Source organism: Propithecus coquereli, unplaced genomic scaffold (assembly GCF_000956105.1).
Source record: "Propithecus coquereli isolate 6110/MARCELLA unplaced genomic scaffold, Pcoq_1.0 Scaffold73, whole genome shotgun sequence".
Lineage (NCBI taxonomy): Eukaryota > Metazoa > Chordata > Mammalia > Primates > Indriidae > Propithecus > Propithecus coquereli.
In genome coordinates, this window is record NW_012153396.1 from 2,027,963 (window position 1) to 2,046,170 (window position 18,208).

General features: G+C 43.3%; 2 protein-coding genes across 2 annotated transcripts in view; one reads left to right on the forward strand and one right to left on the reverse strand.

Moving 5' to 3' along the window:
* NDUFB8 (NADH dehydrogenase (ubiquinone) 1 beta subcomplex, 8, 19kDa) overlaps positions 1-641 on the reverse strand; it is a 9,941-nt gene extending 9,300 nt beyond the window's left edge. The window contains exons 1-2 of the mRNA XM_012661708.1: positions 488-641; positions 115-241 (exon numbers count right to left, since the gene is read on the reverse strand). Coding sequence (XP_012517162.1) covers positions 115-241; positions 488-572 — 212 coding nt within the window. The 5' untranslated portion in view covers positions 573-641. The remainder of the gene's footprint in view (positions 1-114; positions 242-487) is intronic.
* A 5,603-nt stretch (positions 642-6,244) lies between these two features.
* On the forward strand, positions 6,245-17,564 carry HIF1AN (hypoxia inducible factor 1, alpha subunit inhibitor). Its single transcript, XM_012661709.1, has 8 exons — positions 6,245-6,469; positions 6,758-7,008; positions 10,070-10,218; positions 13,000-13,145; positions 13,949-14,055; positions 14,450-14,513; positions 14,766-14,876; positions 15,729-17,564. Exons 1-8 carry the CDS (start codon positions 6,293-6,295, stop codon positions 15,771-15,773), a joined length of 1,050 nt encoding a protein of 349 aa, XP_012517163.1. The 5' UTR covers positions 6,245-6,292; the 3' UTR covers positions 15,774-17,564.
* The last annotated feature ends 644 nt before the right edge of the window (positions 17,565-18,208 follow it).

The window sequence follows — 18,208 nt, forward strand, 5'->3', positions numbered from 1 at the left end:
TTGACTCTGAGGGGTCACGAGAAGGTCTGGGAGAAACGGTCAGAGTCCAGCCACCCAACCCAGCCAACCTTCTCCCGTCACTACTTGGGTGAGAGCACACACTCTCCATCTCACCCCATGCCATCATCTGGGTAAGGCTCGTAGTCTTCTACACGCATATTATACTTCTTGGCGGCGGCGGCCCGTTCTTCTGGTGTCTTAGGATAGCGCCCCGGGAGCATGTCCTTGCTCATGTGGGAGGCTGGAGCGCAGAAGAGGGCAGGTCATACCGTTCTCCCGCCGCCCCGGAGGCTTCAAGCTGCAGAGGCTAGAGCCCGGGACTTCGCAGGACCCGCGCGACCCTCCACCCTCTTTTGTGGATATATCAACTCCACCTCCGCCCCCTACCCGGACACAGCCACCGCGGCATCCACGATGCCCCCCCTCCCGATACACCAAACTTCAGGCATCCCCTTCCCACACTGAGGCCTCGCCCGTCCTTGCGGACCTGTTCGTGCACCCAACGGCACAACATTCCGACCCGCCCTTTGCAGCCATCGGACTCCCAGGACCCCAGGCCTGGCCGCCGCCATCTTCACCTTCTTCACGTTTCACTCTGCACATGCGCAAAGGCCTGTCACGGCGGCTGAGCCGGGCCAAACTTGACAGGGGAAGCCGGTAGTGAAGAAAAGTCTTCAGCGTGCAACAGGAGCGGGCTTTAAAAACGGTGCCGGGCATTTCCTTTGCCCATTTGTTGATGGGGTTGTTTGATTTTTTCTTGTTGATTTTTTTGAGTTCTAGATAGATTCTGGTTATCAGCCCTTTATCAGATGTGTAGAGAGCAAATATTTTTTCCCATTCTGTGGGCTGTCTGTTCGCTCTAATGATAGTTTCCTTGGCAGTGCAAAAGCCTTTTAATTTGATTAGATCCCACTTAAGACAGAATAATGGCCAGCAAACATATAAAAAAATGCTCAACATCTCTAATCATTAGAGAAATGCAAATCAAAACCACAATGAGATATCACCTAACCCCAGTGAGATTGGCCTCTATCAAAAAATCCCAAAACATCAAATGCTGGCGAGGATGCGGAGAGACAGGAACACTCTTACACTGCTGGTGGGACTGCAAATTAGTGCAACCTCTGTGGAAAAGAATTTGGAGATACCTCAGAGAGCTAAAAATAGAAATACCTTTCGATCCAGCAATAGCACTATTAGGCATCTACCCAAAAGAGCACAAAACATTCTCTGATAAAGACATCTGCATCCGAATATTTTTGGCAGCACAGTTCACTATTGCAAGGACGTGGAAACAACCCAAGTGCCCGTCAATCCGTGAGTGGATTATTAAAATTTGGTATGTGTATACAATGGAATATTACTCAATCATAAGAAACGACAGTGATCTAGAACCTCTTAAACTTTCCTGGATTAAACGTAAGCCCATTATCCAAAGTGAGGCACCACAAGAGCAGAAGAATGGGCTCCACTTGTACTCGCCATCAGATTGGTACTAACTGATCATCACTAGGGTGATCACATGGCAGCAATACTGTCCAGGGATTAGGGGGATTTGTGGGGGGTAAATCCGCAACTAAAGGACACAGGGAGCTTTGTAGGGGGGAAGGGCATGCCTTTAACCCACGCTTGGGTGAGGCAAAGACATAAAGTGTAACCATAATGTGTGTACCCTCATAATACCCTGAAATAAAAAAAAAAAAATGGTCCTGGGGGCTCGGCGCGGTGGCTCACGCCTGTAATCCTAGCACTCTGGGAGGCCAAGAGGGCGGATCGTTCTTGAGCTCAGGAGTTCAAGACCAGCCTGAGCAAGAGCAAGACCCCCGCAAGACCCCCGTCTCTACTAAAAATAGGAAGAAATTGGTCAAACAACTAAAAATAGAAAAAATTAGCCGGGCATGGTGGCACGTGCCTGTAGTCCCAGTTACCTGGGAGGCTGAGGCAGGAGGATCACTTGAGCCCAGGAGTTTGAGGTTGCTGTGAGCTAGGATGACGCCACGGCACTCTAGCCTGGGCAACGCAGTGAGATTCTGTCTCAAAATAAATAAATAAATAAAAACGGTGCTGGGAAGCCACAAGGAAGATGAGTGGTTGGACAGAGTCTGGGAGTGTTAGCGGGAAGGAGAGAAAACCACGCAGATTGCTTCTTTGACATTTCAGATTGTTTCATCCCTTTTCTCCCTCAGCCGACTTAGACCCATCCAGGGCTAAAAGGCACTCAGAACCTGAGCATCTCAGGTAGATAGCCAACTCACCTCCCCAGGAGCAGTGCTAGTAAAATGAGCCTGTCTTATTCTCTTCTTTTCTGGCTGCTTGTCGTTTCCTTTTCCTTCCATCCCCAAACGTGATCATTCTTCAATTCAGCCCTTGGTCTTGCTTGTCCTTGTTCTGATCTCCAAACTGGTTGATCTCCTACTCTTAGATGCTCAGTGCAACACACAGATTGATCACAAATTGGCTTCTCAGTCTCAGTCCGTGTTTACATCTGTATGTAAACATACAGAGCTACCTGAGGCAGCTCTCTGGAGACACTCTAAAGCCTCAGATTTGCTAGCACTTGGGTAAATAGATTCCAACCGGCCCACAAGTAACAAACTTTAACTCAACAGAGGAATGGGAGATATTATTATATTTGCATATAAATATGCTTTCACTTGGGATTTTAATAACTTACACATTATAAATGTATATATTTCCAGTGACTTTTTGGTGATCACTGTTTTAGAGCAGAATGTATTATTATAGATATTCTCAAATGTGTATCACACCAATAAAAATGGATATATTCTATTTAGTATACAAATTTTGGGGAGGACTACACAGCAACTTGCCCTCTTGTAAATGAACACCACTGGTTGATAGTCAAAATGATTGAACAGCATCTACATTCAACCAATAGCAAGCCCTGATCTAATTTAGGTCAAAAAACGGTTGTTTAATTAATTTATTTTTATTAAGATATTATTCACATACCATAAAATTCACTCTTTTAAAGTGCACAATAAAGTGATTTTTAGTACATTTACAAAGTTGTGCAACCATCACCACTATTTAACTCTAAAACATTTTTATCACCACCAAAAGAAACCTCATACCCATTAGCGTATTCCCCCTACTTCTACCCCCTAGCAACCACTAATCTACTTTCTGTCCATATGGATTTGCCTATTCTGGATATTTTATATAAATGGAATCATACAATATGTAACCTTTTGTGTCTGTATTCTTTCACTTAGCATAATGTTTTCAAGGTTTGTCTGTGTTGTAGCACAGGCTATATAACAAACACATAGTCAAGCATCCAAGTGAGATTTAGTAATGGAATCATAAGAGTTCTGACCCCTAGTCCTCAACTTCTCATATCAGAAATCCAAGCCTACCTATACATCTGATTATCTTAGGTTTGGGTTGTACATTAGATAAATGTATCTAATAGGTACTTCATTCCTTTTATGATTGAATAATATTTCGTTATATGGATACGCAGTTCAATATTTTATTTATCAGTTAATGAACATTTGGGTTGTTTCAACTTTTTGGCATTTATGAATAATGCTGCTATGAACATTGCATAAGTGTTTGTGTGGATGTATGTTTTCTATTTTTAGTTAGATACCTAAGAGTAGGATTGCCAGGTCATAGGGCAACTCTACGTTTAACTTTCTGAAGAACTGCGGAATTGTTTTTCACAACAGCTGCACCATTTTACATCCACTAGCAGTGTCTGTGGTTCTGAATTTCTCTACATCCTCATCAACACTTGTTATTGTCTGTCTTTTTGATTATAGCCATGCTTGTTGGTGTGAATAGTATCTCATTATGGTTTTCATTTGCATTAGTGTGATGACTAATGATGTTGAGCACCTTTTCATGTGCTTATTTGTCATGGTATATCTTCTTTGGGGAAATGTCTATTCACATCTTTGTCCATTTTTTTTTTATTTCAGGATATTATGGGGGTACAGATGTTTAGGTTATGTATGTTGCCCTTGCCCCCCTCTCCCCCCCATCTTTGTCCATTTTTAAATAGGGTTGTCTTTTTATTGCTGAGTTGTAAGCATTCTTTATGTATTCTAGATACAATTCCCTTGTTAGATATATGATTTGTAGATATTTTCTCCCATTCTGTGAGTTGTCTTTTTACTTTCTAGATGGTGTCCTTTGGAACCCTGTTTTTATTATGAAAAGGTTTTAGAGTTTGTCAAAAGCTTTTTCTGTGTCTATTGAGATTATCACTTTTTTTCTTTTACTAATATAGTATATCATATTGATTGATTTTCAGATGTTGAACTAACCTTGCATTCCTGAAATCAATCCTACTTGGTCGTGGTATATAATCCTTTTTATATGGTGCTAGATTCGGTTTACTAGTATTTTATTGAGAATTTTTGCATATATATTCCTAAATGAGTCTATGGTTTTATTGTGATTTCTTTGTCTTGTTTTCATATCAGGGTAATGTTGGCCTCACAGAATGAATTGGGAAGTGTTCCCTCCTCTTCTATTGTTTGGAAGTTTATTGAAGGATTGGTGTTGATTCTTTTTTGAATATGTGATAGGATTCATCAGTGATTCTGTTTGGTATTGGGATTTTCTTTGTGGGATTTTTTTAAAATTTCTAATTCAATCCCTTGTAATGGGTCTATTCAGATTTTCTATTTCTTTTTGAATCAGTTATTATAATTTGTGTCTTTCTAGGAATTTGTCCATTTCATATAGGCTTTTAAATTTTTTAGCATATAATTGTTCATCATAATATTCCCTTATATACCTTCTTCTTTTTGTAAAGTCAGTAGTAATGTCCCTGTTTCATTCCTGATTTTAGTTATTGGAATCTTCTTGATCTGATTTATTTTTAATAAAAGTTATAAATTAATATATTTTTGTAAAAATTCAAACATTGCATATAAAACTAAAGCCTTGATTTCCACCCCCAGCCTTAAGCTCTTCTGCAGAGGTAACCCTCTTCTCAGTTTGGTGTAGCATAGTTACTTTGTAGCATAATTACATAGTTAAACATAGTTAGTTTCTATTGCTGCATAATTACCTGCATAAATTACCATAAATTTAGCAGCCCAAAACAACACCAATTTATTATTGCACATATTCCATGAGTCCAGGTACCAGTTAGCTAGGTCCTCAGGTCAGGGTTTCACCAGGCTGAAATCAAGGGGTTGTCTGGGATCATTATCTCATCTGAGGCTCTTTGTTCTTTTCCAAGCTCAGTGGTTGTTGGCATAATTCAGTTACTTGCATTTGTAGGACAAAGGTGTCCACTTTCTTGCTGGCTGTTAACCAGGAATTTTTCTCATCTCCTAGAGTCCACTTGCCATTCCATGCCACATGCCAGTATGCTTCCTCAAAGCAAACAGGACAGCATGTGCTGTGGCTTCAATCTCTCAGACTTCTGTTTCTAATCTCCCTTTTGTTTAACTCAAAGTTAACTGATCAGGGATCTCAATTACATCTTTGCCCTACAAAGTGACCTAATTACAGGAGTGATACCCTATCATATTCACAGTCCTGATCTCATTTACGGGGAGAGACTTACACATGGTGTGTGCATCATGGGGTGTAAATCTTGGGATCCATCTTAGAATTCCACCTCCCACAGCCAGGCATAAAAACTCCCTAAGTAAGTAATAGAGGTAATTGATACGGCCTTATACAATCAATATAGATTATTTGAAAATGTGGGATGTTCATTGTTGGCCACTAATAACGTTGTTCTCATGGCAAGAAAATATTCAAGTAGGAGAGATGGTGATATAGGCAGGGAAATCAAATAATGCTAAACAAAAGAAAACCACCCTTGATTTTAAAAGAATTCCACTTGCCATATATCTTTTGCCTGGGCCTTCAGGCAGCCTTTGCCCAACATCTACCAATGTGACAATTGCTTTTCCTTCTGAATTCCTTAGGTGGGTCAAGAGTTTGCTTCTCTCCCCATTCATGAGTGTGAAGTTTAATGCCAAACTAAACTTGCCTCCTACTTTGCCCCTTGGGTAGGCTTGGGCACAATATTTTGAGGCAGCAATATTATGCGGATTGGTTTGTCAGGTGATCCACGCCTCTCCAGTGGGACTAAGTCTAGCTCCAGTTCTTCGGAGATGGAGCCTGGGGTGTAGAGCTGTACGACACCATTGGTAGGCGCTCCCTCAAGCCTCGGCTCCGCGTTCTTAATGTCTCGTGACCGCTCTCTCCCACAGCTCACCTCTATGGTTTCCGTTGTGGTTTCGTCCGGAATAGGCGGAGTTTCCGGTTCCGGCGGGGGCGGTCCCTGGCGGCCGAGATGGCGGCGACAGCGGCCGAGCCTGTGGCCTCGGGCTCTGGAGGCCCCCGGGAAGAGGCTGAAGCTCCCGGCCCCGCCTGGGATGAATCCCAATTGCGTAGTTACAGCTTTCCCACCAGGCCCATCCCGCGTTTGAGTCAGAGCGATCCCCGGGCGGAGGAGCTGATCGAAAATGAGGTGGGGGGGCGGGGCCGCGTCTGTAGGGAGAGGAGGAAGGTCTCCTCCCTAGCTGGGAGGAGAGGTCAGAGGCGAATGGTGGAAGAGGTGAGGGACTGGCCGGGGTGTGGACTGGAGCGTAAGGAGAGATGGTGAGGGAGGCGAAGAAAAATGGAACTTGAGGGGTTCGTTGTGGCTAATGGGAGAAATTAATCTCGATTTGGAAAGTAGATGGGATCATGGGCGGAGGAACCCACCAGCTCCTTGGGATTACTTCATTTTTTTCCTCCACCTGGTGTTTTCGCTTAGGAACCCGTGGTGCTGACCGACACAAATCTTGTGTATCCTGCCCTGAAATGGGACCTTGAATACCTGCAAGAGAATATTGGTAATGGAGACTTCTCTGTGTACAGTGCTAGCACCCATAAGTTCTTGTACTATGATGAGAAGAAGATGGCTAATTTCCAGAACTTTAAGCCGAGGTCCAATAGGGAGGAAATGAAATTTCATGAGTTTGTTCAGAAATTACAGGATATACAGCAGCGAGGAGGGGAAGAGAGGTAAGTTCCTAAATCTTGGTTTTCTGTTGGATTTGGGGCATCCATTTTCTTTTCCTGTACTTGTTTGAAGGTGTGGTGGAATTGGGTGATTAGAGATTGTTATCTCTCATCTCTGGATTCCTATTGAGTGAATAGTTTGCTCTTCCAGCCTGTTTGAGTTATTCTTAGGGATTTTCAGGGCTACAGCCAGCTAGTTGTCTAGCTTGAGGGATGAAGGGATAATTAGATTTGAACTGTGAATCTCTAGTTTCTCATCTTTTTCCTCATAAAGTGAGAGTCACAATTACCTAGAATGGTCAGGTAGGTGAATGAAATGAGTGAAGTTATCTTGTTGGAAGTTATGATGAAACTGAAGACATATGCCCTGGTCAAAGTAAGAAGTCATTACTTAACTCTGTTTCCATTCGGGAGTGCAGTCCTAGCATTGCCAGATATTCTGATTTTTAAAGAGAAACTTCAAATCAGGAATTTTTTTTTTTTTGAGACAGGGTCTCTCTCTGTCACCCAGGCTACAGTGCAGTGGTGTCATCATAGTTCACCGTAATCTCAAACTCCTGGGCTCAAGTGATCCTCCTGGCTCAGCCTCCTGAGTAGCTGGGACTCCAGGTGCATGCGACCACATCTGGCTAATTTTTCTGGTTTTTGTAGAGATGTGATCTTGCTATAATATGTTGCTCAGGCTGGTCTCAAATTGTTGGGCTCAAGCGATCCTCCTGTCTTAGCCTCCCAAAGCACAAAGATTACAGATGTGAGCCCCTGCACCTGGCCTCAAAATCAGAATTTTTATTTAAAATCTTTCGACTTTCATTTTTTTAAGAAATCTTTTGACTTTTAAATGTGATGAACTAATTCAAAATTTTTAAAAAAAGTTGCAGGAAGCCAAATAAAAATGTCTGTCATTGGATTTAGTTGTGAGATTGCCAGTTTGCAGCCTTTGTCCTAAAGTACTTCACTGAAAAGTTGTATAGTTTGTTGTGATTTTAGAGAAAAGGAGATAGTTTAGGGAAGAATAAATTAGGTTTGTTTTTGTTATCACGATAGCAAACACGAGATACACATAGGAGAGTGATTCTTCTTCTCTGCTTTTATTCCTACTTAGGACGACAGCTTCTTATGTAGGTCTCAGACAGTATTCAGTCCCATGCTATAATATTGCCTCTGGGGAATTGCTTTCACTGAGTACTTCAGGCTGTCAGTAGCATGTGACTAGGTGAATGGATTTGAAATATCTTCTTGACACTTAGCCATTGTCATAATGTTGGGAATTTGACTAGAAGAGTTTTCAAAGTATGAACTGTGATTTGTCCATTATGTCTTATAAATACTGGTTCAGTTTAGTCATTTCATGCATTAATTTATTCAAATTTAACACAGCATGCATGTGCACACTCCCATACACACTCACCCAACATTGAAAGAGAAATTAGTTTAAACTGACGAAGTGTGTAATTCCATTGAATGAATATATGCCATAGAATGAGCATGAGATAAGACACATGAATCTTCTAGTTCTTCAGTCACTTGAAGTTTCTCGCCTCCCACAGTGAAAGCATTTTGCCTCACTGGGTATGAGTGTAATCTGTGCTTTATTGGTGACTAAAGAGTTTTCAAGGAAAATTGTATACTGTGTACATGTTTTGCCCTATCAACTGAGGTTAGTACCAGCCACCTCCACTATATGATTGTATAGGCTGTTGTAATTATGAGTTAAAATATATCAGGATCCTCTCTGAGCTATTTTGAGCATTTACTGTTCAGGTATAATAGTAATGCTGTTTAGATTCATGTTTGGGGATTGTTACCAGCTTCTTCAAAGTTACTTGCAAAATTTTTGTGTGAATACATATGTTATAATTTCTGAGGAGTTGCATTTGAATCTTGAGGGTTCCATGTCTCCAAAATGACAGCTAGCGTTTCCAGCCTATCAATATTTCTAATTAATGTTGCCTTAAATATTATGGTTCTAGGCAGTGAGATGCCTTTGAGCCTTTTGAAGTAATGCTCTAAGGACCAGCACAGAGCTGCTTCTGTCTCTTTTCTTCAGGTTTGCACACTCCTAAATTTCTCTTGTGGGCCTTGATCAAGGGTGTCTGGGTTTTCACACCCCGTAAGTAACTTCTGACCTTTCTCAGGTATGTTAGGAGCCTATGGCCTGTACCTGATGAGATGTCTTTCTTCAGCTGTAGAAGGCTGCAGCAGGACAGGTGGCTGAATCAGTTAAGATAAACGAGGCTTCAAGCCAGAGCTCAGGGGCTTGAAACAGCAAAGACTTATTTCCCACACATGCTTCATGTCCGTCATGGGTCACATCATTTTGTTCTTACATCATCTTGTTCTCTCTGGGACCTAGATTGCCCCTAGATTGCCCCTAGCATTACTATCTGGAACTTTGCATTTGCCATGGCAAAGGGAAAGAGATGTGGTAGTGTGGACCGGTTCTTAAATTTACAGTTGGTTATGTTCATAATGTTAGATTCATTTAAAAAAAAAAAATTAAAGTTGGAAGCAATACAAGTCACTATGTGGACATTTTATTGGCCAGAACAAGTTAAATAAGCAAACCTAGCTTCAAGGGGGCATGGAGGAATAGCTCTTCCACAGGGAAGGAACCAGCTCTTGGTGAATAGTAATACAGTCTACCACAGTGGCCATGAAGGGCCAAAGGAGATGTCTCAGGCAGTGAGTCTCTGGAGCAAGGCTGATTCATCATTCTAAGGTCTATGGATAGGTTTCCAGGAATCTGAAATTATATGAAAGTTCTGTGTATCTGTGCATTTTTACAGGAAACTTTCCTTAGATTTTTAAAGGAGTCATACTTTGACCCATATAGGGTTAAGAATCACTGCTTTAAAGTAAAAAGTTTGGCATTGAACAGAGCTCAAAGAAGGATAGGTAAGAATTCAGTTCTATGAGAATTTGTGTTGGCTAAGATTTGCGTGACTACAGCTGTGCTCTGTGGGAGATGCTGGTGTGGATTTTGGTTTGTATTTCCAGGTGTGGGGAGGCCATACCAGGGACGTGTGTGCGTGCACTAATGGGATTTTCTTCTGGGGGTACATAGGTTATATCTGCAGCAAACACTCAATGATACCGTGGGCAGGAAGATTGTCATGGACTTCTTGGGTTTTAACTGGAACTGGATTAATAAACAACAAGGAAAGCGTGGCTGGGGGCAGCTGACCTCTAACCTGCTGCTCATTGGCATGGAAGGTAAGAAATCATTCAGAAAACAGCATGGCTTGGAGTCATATGAACCTGATTTCTAATCCTTTCTCTACTACTTATTAGCTCCATGGCGTTGAACAAGTCACTTAAGTTTCTTAAACCTCAGCCTACTCATCTATAGAAGAAACATGATAATATCATGAATATTTATGAAGATTAAACGAGATAATGTATACATTAATTCTTTAAGCTAGTTTCATGCGCTGTAAGAAATTCCCTTTTCCCTTCCTCAGCTGCTGTGTAAGTGCATATGCTGAGATATTAGGGACCTCTCTGAAATACAGTCATACATTGCTTAATGGACAGGGTTATGTTCTGCAAAATGTGTTGTTAAGCAATTTTGTTGTTTTTGAACGTCGTAGATTTTACTTACACAAGCCCTGGATGATGTAGCTTACTATACATCTAGGCTATATGGTGTAGCATATTGCTCTTAGACCATAAACCTATACAGCAGGTTCCTGTACTGAATACTGTAGGCAATTATAACTCAGTAGTAAGTATTTGTGTGAAAAATTGTACACCCGAATAGGGCAGCTGCATTATAATCTTATAGGACCACTGTTGTATATATAGTCCATTGTTGACCAAAATGTTACGTAGTGCATAACTGTACTGCTGCTCTCTATTGGATCTATGTTCAGGAAATTTTTATTCCAGTAAAAGAAGGGAAATTTATTTTTCCAATAAAAATTTAACCTTATATTTATTTATTTCTTAAATTTTGAGACGGAGTCTAACTCTGTTGCCTGGGGCCAGAGTGCAGTGACATCATCAGAGCTCACTGCAGCCTCCAACTCCTGGGCTCAAGTGATCCTCCTGCCTCAGCCTCCTGAGTAGCTGAGGTTACAGGCATGTGCCACCACACCCGGCTGATTTTTTTCTATTTTTAGTAAAGACGGGGTCTCACTCTTGCTCAGGCTGGTCTCGAACTCTTGACCTTAAATGATCCTCCCGCCTCTAGTGCTAGGATTACAGGCATGAGCCACCACATCTGGCCTATTTATTTTTAGAAACAGGGTCATGCTCTGTTACCCAGGCTGGAGTGCAGTGGCATGATCATAGCTCACTGCAACCTCAAACTCCTGGGCTTAAATGATCCTCCGCCTCAGGCTCCTGAATAATTAGGATTACAGGTGCGTGCCCCCATGCCCAGCTAATTTTTGAAATTGTTTGTAGAGATAGGTTCTTGCTATGTTGCCCAGGCTGGTCTCAAACTCTCCATTTCAAGCGATCCTCCTGTCTTGGCCTCCCAAAGTGCTAGGATTATAAGTGTGAGCCACCTTTCCCTAACTTTATCTTTTAAATAGATAATACATTCATGGGGTTCAGATTCAAAAGGTGTAAATAGGTGTGTAGTGATAAATCTCTTTTCCATGCTATCTCCCAGCCTCCCAGTTTTCTCCCTGGAGATATTGCATATTATTAGTTGCTTGTGTTTCTTGCTAGAGAATTTTATGCATACACAAGCAAATATGTGAATGTGTTCTTTTGTTTTTTTCTTTTGAATAAAAAGAGAAGCCTTTAAACTTCAGTCAGGAGGAGAGCTACTTATAGACCAGGGTCATGTCTCACCTTTTTTTCTAGCAATAGCTCAGTACCAGGCCCATAGTAGGTACTTAGTAAATGATGAATAAACTGGGTTGAACAATTTAGCAAGGTAATTATGTGTCATTCACTATTGAGCTCTTTGGTGTCTTCTTTGATTGTCCTTTCCAGCAGTGCAGGTTATGTATTGACACTTAACTTGTCCCTTTGAAACCAGCTCTTGATTGACCTGTAAGGAAGAAGCCAGTTCTGGTTTACCTGACTCAGTTTTTCTGTTGCCTTCCTTTCCTGTGGTAGGGTGCAGGGAAGTGGTTCCCTTAGGTAGCGATGAGAAAGCAGCTCTCCTTTGAGAATGCACATGGACTGTCAGCACCTAAGAAGGCAGCTGTCTTGGCATACCCAGGCAGAATTGAGGAATGTTTTCTAAACTTCATGCCCTGCAGAGATGTGTGTTCAACTCAAGGACTGTACAAAGAACAAACAACAGACATGATCCCAGTTATAAAGGAGTAGATGGAACATGTATACACTAGGGCGGAACTACTTCAAGGTGGCATTTTAAATAACGTGCCTTGTTTACATTATACAACCCTCTCTTCGAAATCTGATATGTTTCCCTCTGATGAGAATCACCAGCACGAGTGAGCCCCAGTGTTTCTCTGAGAAGTGTTGCATTTTAACAGTTGTGTTGAAGTGGGAACAAAGGTTGAGAATCTTTGAGCTCCAAAAGAACTACACTCAAAGCGAGTACTTATCATACGACTTAAGATGACTGGTTAAGTCCTGGAAGTAGATCACGCATGTGTTGTTGATACCAGTCATTTCTGTCATTTCTAACTGTTTTGCTTCCCTTGAATTCTTGCCATAGTCAAGAAGAGTACAAGTATAAGCAGTATATTGCCTTGCCAGGCTTGTGAGTATCATTTTGATGTGTTCTTGCTCCCTATAAGGGCACCTGCCATCATTTAGGAAAGTTTACTTTGCCAGCTAATGGTGGACCTTTAACCGGTGATGTTTGCTAGACTTACTACCCATAAAACTGTAACACCTAATTTGCCAAGAGTTGTGATTGCAATTTCCCTCATTCTGTCTAAAATTTTGATTTGGAACTCTTAGCTGGGAGGACAGGCCGGATTTCTCTCCAGCACTGGATCTGATATTCTAGCCTGTGCAATAGAGCCACCACTCTGGGTAAGAAAATGTCTTTCTTCTTAACAGGAAATGTGACACCTGCTCACTATGATGAGCAGCAGAATTTCTTTGCTCAGATAAAAGGCCACAAGCGATGCATCTTATTCCCTCCGGATCAGTTTGAGTGCCTCTACCCATACCCTGTCCATCACCCATGTGATAGACAGAGCCAGGTAAGCTTGTGTGGTCTGAGGAGGGTATAGAACTCTAGATTCTAGGAATGCCTTCCTCTTTGCTTATGTTGGTATGCCAGGTTTGGATTACAGGCTGGTCTTGCCATATAGACAAACCCAGAGGATAATTTCACAGTGTAGCTCACATATTCCAGGCTCCTGTGGTGATCCCCAGATGTGGGTAAGTATAAACAACCCTGTTGAGCTAATTCTTGGGACAGACATCATTATTGATGCTGGTGGACTCTGGTTACTCTGTGTTTGATTGGCTTAAAAGTTCATGGAATAAAATACATGTCTTCATTGGATTCAATCATTGCTTGCTTCTGTCATGGATACTATTTCTTTTTGATAAGGAGAAGGGTGAATAAAATTGGGATATGTTACTTAATATATTTCCTGGATGTAAGTGAGGTATGTGGTTGACTTTGTGGCCTTTCTTGAGGAGAAAGCTGCCTGACTACTTCATATGGAAGTCTGCTGATTAGCATATGGTTTTGGGAGAAAGTTTCTGAAAGTTTGGGTGAAGGATAAGTCCCAGTTCCTCATATCCTCAGGCAGTGGAGTATGTCTTCTGACCTCAGGAGAACCGAGGCCTGGGATTCTTTATCACTTAACTTTAAAGCATGGACTGTCTTACATTGTTCTCTAAGAAAGAGTGTAATGTGCATTGTATCCTCTGCTTGATATAGATAGAAATTTTGACTTTTTTTTTTTTTTTTAAACTAACTAGCACATAGTAGTTACTGGTAAAGATTTGGTGATTGACTGATTTTTCTGTTTCTTCCTCTTGAACCTCTTAGGTGGACTTTGACAATCCTGACTATGAGAGGTTCCCTAATTTCCAAAACGTGGTTGGTTATGAAACAGTCGTTGGCCCTGGTGATGTTCTTTACATCCCAATGTACTGGTGAGGATGGGGCTAGGGCTGGGGGCCTTTTGGGGGCTTGCTTTCCCATTCCCTGGAAAGCCGTATCTGTGTCCCTTCTGAGTTGTGGCAGGATTAGTCTTATGTGGTCTACAGGAAGATTGGCATGTCTAGATGTGAGCATACCGAACGTGGGGGAAATGACACCCCTATCTCTAGGATAGGATGACAATTTCTCAAGTCCAGAGAGATCCCAGAGGCTTGCGGCTTGACTCTTTGGTATGTGGATACTGAATACCACTGCCTCTAACCCCGTGTGTGTTTTACAGGATGAGCATACAGATACTGTCTTCACTGTTTCCCTTAACTGGACTATGCTCATCCCTCCCTCTGAAAAGTATCAGTGGTAAACAGGAGCCTGTTTGTTTTCTTGCAGGTGGCATCATATAGAGTCGTTACTAAATGGGGGGATTACCATCACTGTGAACTTCTGGTATAAGGTAAATATGGTTGATTTTTTTTTTTTTCTTCAAGACAGAACTGGGGCTGGGGTGAGATAGGTGTAATACATTTTTATTAGATGGGATGGGGTGGTTGGCTATCCCTGGAAGTGATTCCCAGGTCTCTGGGGAGATGAAGAGTGATAGGATTGAATTGGGTTTCTTAGAAGGGGGAGAATAGTACTAGGAATAGTGGAGTGACAGTGAAGCCTGCAACTAAAGGCATTTCCTGAGCAACTGCTTCCTTTGTAGGGGGCACCCACCCCTAAGAGAATTGAATATCCTCTCAAAGCTCATCAGAAAGTGGCCATAATGAGAAACATTGAGAAGATGCTTGGAGAGGCCTTGGGGAACCCACAAGAGGTATGTGGCTGCCTCACGGTGGCACTCCTGTGGCTCAGTGGGTGGGTTGACCAAGGAAGGTCAGGATTGGTATGACATTCTTCATAGCTCCTCTATTTCAGTATCTGGTGTCCTCTCTGCCCATAGAGGTTATGGGTTTGATCAGAAAATCCTTGTTTTCTTGTGAAAGCTGGGCTTGACTGGTGGATCAGTTATAATCTGTTCCATGCTGGTAGTAATGTTCCCCATGGGGCTTGTGCGCCAGCTGGGGACCCATGAGGGGATTCTTCTGGAAAAGGAAGCAAACACTAAAGCATCTCCTTGCACACTCCCAGCTGTGCCAAAGCTACTCTAGGTAATATTGAGACCAGCTTCCCATTCAGGTACACCAGTGGCCCATTGGGTAAATTTGTATTTGTAATGCTCTTGCCTCCTTCCTGTGGGTAACCTCAGTAGCCACAGATACCTGTGGGTTTGGGAAATGGCACCAGCCCCAATTGTAGGTGACCTTTTATTGAGGATATAGAGGCATTTAACATTCTTAAGACACATTGGAGAAACATGCAGACACACTCTGAGGTGTTTGGGGATTATTAGCTCCTCTGACCATCTATTTGTCAGTTTGATGCTGCTTTATAGTAAGATACAGGGTTTTGTGAGAGGGAAGGTAGTACAAGATGGACCCCAAAGGAGAGGGCCATGCCCCAGAATACTGGTTGACCTTCAGGAAGAGAGTTGATTAGAGAGTTCACAAGATTGAATGAAAATTTGTCCCTGTGCTTGACTGGATATCCAGTGTCTCAAGACACACCCCATCCAACTCCAGAGCCAGGGAACAGGCAGTTCTGATTGGCTCCTCATGTCTCTTTACAGGTGGGGCCCTTGTTGAACACAATGATCAAGGGCCGATACAACTAGCCTGCCAGGAGTCACGGCCTCCTGCCAGGTGACTGCTATCCCGTCCACACCGCTTCATTGATGAGGACAGGAGACTCCAAGCGCTAGTATTGCACGCTGCACTTAATGGACTGGACTCTTGCCATGGCCCTGGAGGCAGGTGTTTGGGGCGAGGCAGGGCGGTTGGCACTCCACTCCCATTTGGAGGGGTTTCTTACTCTTGCCTCTTGTGCCCCGGCACCTTCCCTCTGCCCACCTCCCACACCCACCAAGTCCTGCATTCAGTGTTTGGAGTCCCAGCTTTTGGTTGTCATCATGTCTGTGTGTTAGTCTGTCAACCTTGGGATGGGTGCACTTGTGTGCATGCACACACATGTATGTATCTGTTCCTTGGTCCCACCTTCTGGGTCAGGGTGTCACTTCTGGCTCTCAGCCCTATCTCCTGCAACGTCAGTGCCTCAGCCTGAGTGAGAGGAGATGCTCTTGGACCCCCACTCCATCTGGGCTCCAGGGCCAGAGCTAGTCTGACCATTAGGTCAGTCTTCCTCCATCCAGTTTTTGCATAGTCAAGCTCTAGGCTGGGTGGGAATGGCTGCTGGGACTCTAATGGGGAGAATGAGAGGGAGGTTTGCCTTTGAGAGCCTAAATAGCCTTCCTGTGAGAGAAAGGATTGGATAGGATTCCTGCTGGGATCTATAAGCTCAAGCCATACATAGAAAGGACCTTGGTACATATGAACCAAGGATTGTGCATGAATTCTGAATTAAAGACACATACAGTTTCTCTTTCAGCACCAACTCTTGCCCTGGTGCTGGGTGCCAAGGGAGTTCTAGCTGTGGCTTCTCAAGGGTCTAGGGATGCAAGCCTCTGTGTGTGTGTGTGTGTGTGTGTGTGTCCACACTGGCCAGCCTCCCTGCTTACCAAGGTTCCCCACTGCTTACCTTGTCCAGTGGGACAGTACAGTGTGAGCCCCAGGAAGTACTGCCTGACCTAACATAAAGCTTTTTAACTTGGATTTTAGCCATCATATGTTGGTCAGGTCTCACTGCACCCTGCCTGAGGCTGACTGGCTAGAGCCTCTGGGCCCTATGATGCTCCCTGCCGAGGCCACATCCTCTACTTCTGCTGAGCTTCCTGGCTGAGTAGATGAAATGGGTCGAGCTTAGGCAGCTAACTCACTACCTGTCATCCACCTCAGGGCAAGGGCAAAAATGTAGCCTTGCCATTTAAAGCCAGCGCCTCTGCCAGACCCTACTGTAATAATATTCCACAACACCCTCAATAGTCAGGGCAACCGGTAGAGCATGGAAGTAGAATTTCCTCTTCTGTTAGTAGCTACTCATGGGAACCCCTCTCAGGGCTGCAGCTTACAGCTGGGCAGTTGTGTATTGCACAACTTGAAGGGCCGTCATTTACATCTATTCAGTGGGAGAAGGGCGCCTGGGATTGGGTGGTGTGGTGGCCCTGTGTCTACTTATCTCCACTCCAGTATCCATCCCCTTCTCTCTGGAAGGAAAAAGGAGTTAGAAGATCTTTGGTTTTATTTTTCCTCCACCTTTTTTTTTTTTTTTTGCCTAAGGTTTACTTCCAGTGTTTGAGCTATGGCTCTCACCCCCGAAGCTCAGTTTACAGTGCACTGATGGACTGAGAGGATGTGTGTGTATGCCTGTGCATGCCCTTGTGTGTATTTTAGGAAGGGGTGTTCATTTTTAGTACCCCATGCTGGGGTTCTCTGATGCCGTGTGGGTGTGAAGACATGATACTCTTCTCAAGTGTAGCTCTTTCCAATATAGTCAGTGCTGGGAAATGTGATTGCAGTGGATCTCCATCGCTCCATCTCTTTCGGGAAAGAGGAGTGCAGCAAAGAAAACAAGGCAGACAGAGGATAAACTTGGCCACAATCACACTTGGAAATACAGCAGATTATTATTGTTCTCCTCAGCAGGTCTGCTGTATTCCTGGCTCAGCCTTCAGAGATGTGGGTGATGTGCGGCAGGGAGGTGTGTGCTACTCAGCTGGTCCCTGCTGGGTGCTGTGCTGACACAAGTCTGACCTAAGGTGGCTGAAGGGGAGGGAAGGAGAAGGCTGACCGTGGAACCTTCACAGGATTGGTCCTGATCCTTGGTTAATAGCAACCCCTGAGTTTTAGATACCTAATGTGTGCCTAGTGCTTTTATCTTTGTTCCTCACTATCCTGCAAGGTAGGTATTCTCACTTTACAGATGAAGAAATGGGCTCAGAGAGATTAAGTGATGAGTGGCAATCAGGATTCTGACCTAGTGCTGTTTGGCTGCAAACCCTCTGCTCCTTTTCTACCAAACTATGTTGATTCTCCTTCCTTAACTCCCTCCCTTGTACCACAGGCCCTATCCTTAGTTCTCACCCCACTGGACAATGTCTGTAGGCAGGCTGAGCCCAAGAGGGCACAGAAGATGCAGCTCAGGGCGAAAGCTCTT

What these genes read in the sequence shown, in the direction of transcription:
- HIF1AN (XM_012661709.1), top strand. Translation starts at nt 6,293, where the DNA reads ATGGCGGCGACAGCGGCCGAGCCTGTGGCCTCGGGCTCTGGAGGCCCC. An exon ending in GCTGCTCATTGGCATGGAAG is followed by an intron (nt 10,219 to 12,999) that starts GTAAGAAATCAT and finishes TCTTCTTAACAG; the next exon opens with GAAATGTGACACCTGCTCAC. An exon ending in CTGTGAACTTCTGGTATAAG is followed by an intron (nt 14,514 to 14,765) that starts GTAAATATGGTT and finishes CTTCCTTTGTAG; the next exon opens with GGGGCACCCACCCCTAAGAG.